At 42.6% G+C, this 7,190-nt stretch overlaps 1 protein-coding gene and 1 long non-coding RNA gene across 2 annotated transcripts; one reads left to right on the forward strand and one right to left on the reverse strand.

Moving 5' to 3' along the window:
• The first annotated feature begins 2,048 nt into the window (after positions 1-2,048).
• LOC123959246 (stonustoxin subunit beta-like) lies at positions 2,049-4,888 on the forward strand. The gene is made up of 5 exons (XM_046033196.1): positions 2,049-2,167; positions 2,347-2,502; positions 2,820-2,993; positions 3,143-3,189; positions 4,344-4,888. Exons 2-5 carry the CDS (start codon positions 2,471-2,473, stop codon positions 4,886-4,888), a joined length of 798 nt encoding a protein of 265 aa, XP_045889152.1. The 5' UTR covers positions 2,049-2,167; positions 2,347-2,470.
• A 1,881-nt stretch (positions 4,889-6,769) lies between these two features.
• On the reverse strand, positions 6,770-7,176 carry LOC123959463. Its single transcript, XR_006822302.1, has 2 exons — positions 7,037-7,176; positions 6,770-6,944 (listed from the first exon to the last, which is right to left on the reverse strand). It is a non-coding gene; the product is annotated as an uncharacterized LOC123959463 (long non-coding RNA).
• Between the last annotated feature and the right edge of the window lie 14 nt (positions 7,177-7,190).

The raw sequence follows: 7,190 nt of genomic DNA on the forward strand, positions 1-7,190 counted from the left end.
AGGACACTCTCATTTGTGATACTGTTTTTAAAAGCTCAGACAAGTCGATGGGATAAAACTGGTTAAAACTCTCTTGTTGCTGGTGAGGGACCTCTGAGTAAGAGGCCGCGGGGGTAATACTTCCAGCTGAGGCACAAGGAGGGGTTGGGTTTACCAGCTGATCCACAGTCTTAAACAGAAACCTGGGATTGTGTTTATGTGTAGTAATGAGTTCAGAAAAATAGTGTGTTCTCGCATCCTTAACCAAGTTATTGTAGTTAATTAATAAATCCTTCAGACTGAGGTAATGGACTTGGAGACTGGATTTTTTCCATCTGCGCTCTGCTTTCCTGCATTCCCTTTTTAGGCTGCGAATGCTGTCATTTATCCAGGGTTGCTTATAGTCGCAACCCTGGATAGTCGCATCCACTTTACAAGCTTTGAACATGGTCCAATATGTCCACCGAGGGGTAAATAAAGATCTTGCAGACAATGGGGCTGTGTCAGAAGTTCAAAGATAACACTTCTAAAGCTCTGGAACTACACTGCTCAAAAAATTAAAGGGAACACTTAAACAACACAATGTAACTCCAAGTCAATCACACTCCTGTGAAATCAAACTGTCCACTTAGGAAGCAACACTGATTGACAATCAATTTCACATGCTGTTGTGCAAATGGAATAGACAACAGGTGGAAATTATAGGCAATTAGCAAGATCTGAAGTTGTTCAGTCCTGTGGTCCTTGATTTTTTGGGGACAGGGATGATGGTGGAGGCTTTGAAGCAGGCTGGCACATGGCATGTCTCCAGTGAGGTGTTAAAAATGTCTGTGAACACTGGAGACAGCTGATCAGCACAGTGCTTCAGGGTGGATGGGGAGACAGAGTCCGGCCCAGCTGCTTTGTGGGGTTTCTGCCTCCTCTGTTGACATCCCCCCCTGAGATGGAGAGAGGAGGGAAGGGGTGGAGATGGTCAACTCTGAGGAGTGGGGGGAGGAGATGGTGGACAGGGCTTGAAGCTGAGTGGAGGAGTCACGGGGGATGGTGTCCTATTTGCGGCAGTAGAACTGGTTCAGCTCATTTGCCAGGCGAGAGTCGTTGATGGAGTGGTGGGCTTTGGGTTTGTAGTTAGGAGTCTCAACCCCCTCCAGACAGAAGTAGCATTGTTTGCAGAGAACTGGTTCTTTAGCCTCTCTGCGTATAGTCGTTTAGCTTCTCGCACCTCCTTGCTAAACCTGTACTTCTGCATCTGGCTCGTCCCCAACCCAAAAATGCCTCCTCCTTTTCCAACCTTAGCTGTCTGAGTTTGGCTGTAAACCAGGGTTTGTCATTGTTATAACTCACCCTGGTGCAGTTGGTATACAAGTGTCCTCACAGAAGCTGTCATAGAACGTCACAGCCTCTGTAAACTCGTCCAGATTGTTGGTAGCAGTCCTGAAAACATCCCAGTTAGTGCAGTCCAAACACGCCTGAGGATCCTCAACAGCTTCACTAGTCCATTTCTTTGATGTCCTCACTACAGGTTTACAGAGCTTTATTTTTTGCCTGTAAGCAGGAATCAGGAAGATCATGACTTGATCAGAGTATCCCAGTGTGACGGCGTGATAGGCACTGCTAACTGTGGTGTAGCAGTGATCTAAAGTGTTACCCTCTCTGGTTGGACACTTAATGTCCAATAATTCCACTGATGACGTGAGAAAAGTGGGAACTAAATCTGCTGGAGTTGTTCCCCTGATGTTCGTGAGCTCTTCTCTGGTAAAAGAGCACCGGGAATCACAGCCAAAAACTGAATTAACACACAAAAACAGAACAAAACAAAGAGCACCTACCACCGAGGCCACTATGCTCAGCGCCATCTAGAAAGAGCATCTAGACATCTAGAATATTAGAACATCTAGAATATTAGAACATCTAGAATATTAGAAAGAGCTGATGCTAGTCAACCAGTACAAGCATGACTTCAGTGCTCTGCCTGAACCAACAGTATGAACAGAGGACTTATGTAAAAGTATAATATAGAATGTCTGTGAAGATTCTCAGTCATCCAGGTGGATTAAAATCAAGGGCATCTGGACTTGGTTGAAGAAGATACTCGAACATGTTTCACCTCTCATTCAATAGGCTTTTTCAGTTCTGACTGACTGGCAGGAAATCCCACCTATTTAACCTTTGTGTGGGCGTTATCAAGGTGATGGATGTAGCTTGGTTTGTTAGTGTCCCTGGAAATTGGATCTGGGAACAAATGGATCTTTCTTTTGAAGTTGCCCTTGAATTTAACCCACCTTCGATATAACATAGAACTAATTTTACTTTAGACAGTTTACACTGAGGTCCTGTTTGTTTGTGTGTGTGTGTGTGTGTGTTTAGTCTTTCAGACAGTCTGATCAAGAAGAAAGGCTGTCCTTCTCTGTCCTCACCTCTGATCTCCAACCCCTCCCATCTGAGAGAGCTGGACCTGAGCTACAATCATCCAGGAGACTCAGGAGTGAAGATGGTGTCTGCTGGACTGGAGGATCTACACAGGTATAGACAAACAGAAAGACCATCTGCCATTCATCAACACTGGTGTCAATCTGCTGTGAGAAGAACAAACATTTCTTGGTTATCTTAACTTGGTTATAAAAGTTAGGAGGCAAATCAACACATTTCTACCAGATTGCTGTAGACAAGGCCTTACAGAGTCCAAACGGACACCGGGATTTTTTAGTTTGCTTCTTCCTGGGTCTTTCACTCGACATCAATCAGTCTCTCCTACGAGGTCTACTGAGATACATCTCAGTACGACAGAGAAAGGTAGTTCTTGTTGGTGGTCAAACGCATCTGTTTGTGTGTGTGTTTAGTATGTCAGGCAGTCTGATCACAAAGAAAGGCTGTAAAACTCTGGACTCAGCTTTGAGCTCCAACCCCTCCAATCTGAGAAAGCTGGACCTGAGCTGCAATCATCCAGGAGACTCAAGAGTGAAGCTGCTGTCTGCGGGACTGGAAGAATCGCACTGCAAACAGGACACTCTCAGGTATGAACAAACAGAAAGACGGGACACTCAAGAATGGACAGATGGGCAACAGCAGCTCTCACATCGTTTCTCTGTCACCGACTAACTGTTTAATGGTGTAAATGAGTGAAAGTGTATGAAGTTGATTCTGACTTTGTCTCTACCTCCAGCATTGACCGTGGTGGACTGCAGAGGCCAAAATGTGGGGTCAGAAAGTGTGAGTGTTTTTTGATTCATAAGTACACAGCTGAACATGTTAGTAAACGTAAACCTACAGCTGAGTAAGTGGTCAGTCCCCCAAAATATAGTGCTGAATAGCATCGTAATTTAGGTGGCCAGAGACTCCAGCAAGGCAGGAATTCATTTGGCAGAAAGAAAAAGATGAAACCTTAATCTGTGTGATCAAGATCTCAGGATGCTTATTTACCAACAAAGCAAGGGAGTTGCAATTTAGAGTTATACGTAGTCTTTAAATTACTCCGGTGAGTGGATTTCAGACAGTCCCTACGGTTTCACATTAGATTTGGACCACTATGGAACCAATCACTTTAGAAGCTATATAAGCTTCTCAAGGTACATTTCCATGTAGATATTTAATATGCCACTATCCATTCATTATGAATAATGACCTTTGTTATATATCTAATTGTATGAACATTCTGTCATGGTGTTTGTTTTAAATGAATTATTAATTGAGTTTTTTCATTTTCTGTGAGGTCTTTGATTTTTTTAACCTTTATTTAAACAGGAAAGTCCCATTGAAACATTGTCACCTTCAGGTGCTGCCCATAAGCTCATACAAGTTTGACAGATATAAGTTCTTGTGTTCAAGTAGCCTTCAGTTTTCTACTGTGTTCAAAATCCTACAAGTCATAACCACAACACAACCTAATTAATCTAAAATTCTCAAAGATCTTAAAAGTGAATTGAGATGAATTTACCATCAAGTTCCTCCCTGAATGGGAGGCTTGGGACCAAATGTACGATACTTTTGCAAAATACCATATATACTGCATTTTCCCACAAGAGCTGGTATTTATATAAACATAATGTGTGACGGTCACACTGACTTCACACCAGCATGCACATGTTTTCTAGAGCCAGCTGCGGTTGATAAGTTGGCTAGAATGAGAGACAGAATCTTAATAATTAAACATTGCTGTCGTTGTTGGAAGATACACTAATAGTGTGTTTTTCAGTGTACACCGCAATCTGTGAATCACCAACTATTCTTATTTACCTTAGAGGCATAATTTTATTTCACTATGTTTTATTCATGATATTCTTTATTGTGCAGCACTTTGTAGTTTAAGTCAGTTTCAATAACAGCACAATAAAGTAACTCACTGTCTCTCATGTTCTCTCCATCAGATGCCTGTGAACTGGAACTGGACACAAACACAGCAAACAGAAACCTCAAGCTGTCTGACAGCAACAGGATGGTGACATATTCGACAGAGGATCAGTCATATCCTGATCATCCAGAAAGATTTGTCTGCCCTCAGCTGATGTGTACAAATCGTCTGACTGGTCTCTATTACTGGGAGGTCAAGTGGACAGGCATGGTTGAAATAGCTGTGACTTACAGAGGAATCAGAAGGAACGCACAAAGTAATGACTGTGTGTTTGGAATGAATGATCAGTCCTGGAGTCTGAGCTGCTCTGATGTTGGTGGTTACTCTGTCTGCCACAATAAGAGAAAAACATCTATCCCCTCTTCCACCTCCTCCTCTGTCTCTCACAGAGTTGGAGTGCATGTAAACTGTCTTGCTGGCATTCTGTCCTTCTACGAAGTCTCTCTTGGCAAACTGATCCCCCTCCACACCTTCAACACCACATTCACTGATCCTGTTTATCCTGGGTTTGGTTTCTGGTCTGGTTGTTCTGGTTCCTCAGTGTCTCTGTGTTCTCTGTAGTTTAGGGTCAGAAACACCGCAGATTGAAGATCAGCTGCTGAAATCAAAGCCCACCTCTCAGCTCTGTTCAGCATCACACACACTGTGTCTTAGACTCAAACACAATCATCAACATTTTAACAGTTTACAGAGGTCATGTTCTGCTCATTCTCAGGTTCCTAATGTTATTAAGTGGTTGTACCAGAACAGGTTTACATGGTTTAATTTTCAAAAACACCATATTATTTTCACCCTGTGTATTGAACTCTCTGTTTTAGTAACCGAGTGAGGCATCTCACCTCTGCCAACAAAGGACAATTTGACCAATGGTAATACAGCACCAAGGTGGTTATCTTGCCAGGATTGGCTCTTGGCACCCCGGGGACGCACGGCTAACTGAGCTAACTAGCTAAGATGCAGACAGATAATGTACAGTTAGCAACAGTTAGAGGTTTAACAAAAAGGAAAGCTATCCATCATGATCTTATATCAATCAAGAAGCTCTGTAAATCATCTTTGTACTGGGTTCCCTGTTCTGGCTGTGTTTGGTGCTGTTCATGCAGCGTTTAAACTTTGTATCTACTCGCTCTAAATCATCTTCCTGATGGCAGCACCTCATAATCTATCTTCCCAATCAAAATATTTTCTCAATCAAATATGATCCATATAGTGCAAAACAAATCACATCATATATATTTTGATTTCATGGGAATGAGAGATTTTATTATTGGATGTTTCTCTAAAAATACACTGAGCAGACAACGCCACTTTGATTCCACGGTCCTTATACTCTTGTCTTTATTTGCGTATTTGGTATTGAAGTGATCCAAAATCATTTCTCTCTGGATGACAACAGCAGGTGCAAATTTATTCTACTTTCTCAAACGTGCAAGCCATTCACACTGGGGCCCCTCAGAGATGTAAGCTCACCCCATCTTTTCACATTATATACATATGAATGCAGAAGCCGGTACACAAACAACTATATTTTTAAGTGTTAAGTGATACAGCCATACTAAGTCTACTGAAAAATGACTCTAACATTAATGTTTATAAGGCGGAGCTAGAAGAGGTGGTGCAGTGGTGTGAAGAGCACAACCTGAGACTGAATATAGGAAAAACTAAAGAAATGGTATTTGATCCCAGGTCGATTAGTGATCACATCCCTGTCTTAATCAATGGGGAAAGAGTATTTAGGGATTCATTTTGATCAATTAAACGTCTAAACAGTAAGGGATGAGGGATGTGGGTGTTTGTATCAGGGGGCAGGGACTTGGTGTGGGCTTTTGTGCAACATGCAACATGGTTTAGCTAGGAACCGCTCTTTACTTTAAAATGTCTTTGTTCATTTATCTGTATTTACTGTCAGTGGGTGTTAGTGACCTGGAGCCGGTTGCACCAACAGGGCTTACGCCTGGTCTTAAGGTAAGTAGGTCTTAACTCAGCATTCTAAGTCCGACCTAATAGTTATGACAGTTGCACCATCCAGGCTTAAGTCCTCTTCTCACTAAGACCGGGCGTAAATCTTACGCCTAGTCAGTAGCAGGCGTAAAGTAAAAATCTAGGCAAGTTTCTATAGTAACCACTTGATAACTCAGCAGTAAAGACATGGCGCGCCTTATACACAGACTTTACAATGAGCGGGCTTTTAGACGGGAGAGAGTTATTAGGGACAGAAGCAATCCATTGGACATTTACAATGATGAGGAGCTGATTCAGAGGTTTCGATTTTGTCGGAGAGATATACATGAACTTGTTGAAGAGCTGTCACCCGACTTACAGTTTGTGTCGGATCACAACGCAGCATTGACACCCGCATTACAGCTGTTAATAGCGTTAAGTTTTTATGCAAATGGTGCATTTCAAAACACTGTTGGAGACATGATTAATGTCCACAAATCCAGTTCCAGCTTTTCCTGCTCGGCCTGTAATTTCTTTGTTTCAGCCTCCACTCTAACAATTTCTTTTTCAAGAAGTGTCTGCTGCAGATCTTCCAGCCTCCTCCTCCGTTTCATCGGCGGTGCACCGCTGCTGCCTTCATGAGTATTTTGTGGAGTGACTTGGGCCTCCATCGAGTCTGAAAATACAGAGAATCTGTCATAGGCCTACTGTTATCTGACAACTACTAAAACTGTTAGTGTAGGCTACTCCAATATATAGGCTACACACCTTCACAATTCACACTCTCGCTTGAGTGGTCGACATCCATCTCTGGAGAGACAGCAGTTTCTTCCAGATCGGTACCGCCACTTTCTGCACCGACCAAACCAATAAAAGCCGGGGAATCCTCTCCAAAGATATCCACAATTATGGTACTGTACAC

The sequence above is a fragment of the Micropterus dolomieu genome, linkage group LG20 (genome assembly GCF_021292245.1).
Source record: "Micropterus dolomieu isolate WLL.071019.BEF.003 ecotype Adirondacks linkage group LG20, ASM2129224v1, whole genome shotgun sequence".
NCBI classification, from domain to species: domain Eukaryota; kingdom Metazoa; phylum Chordata; class Actinopteri; order Centrarchiformes; family Centrarchidae; genus Micropterus; species Micropterus dolomieu.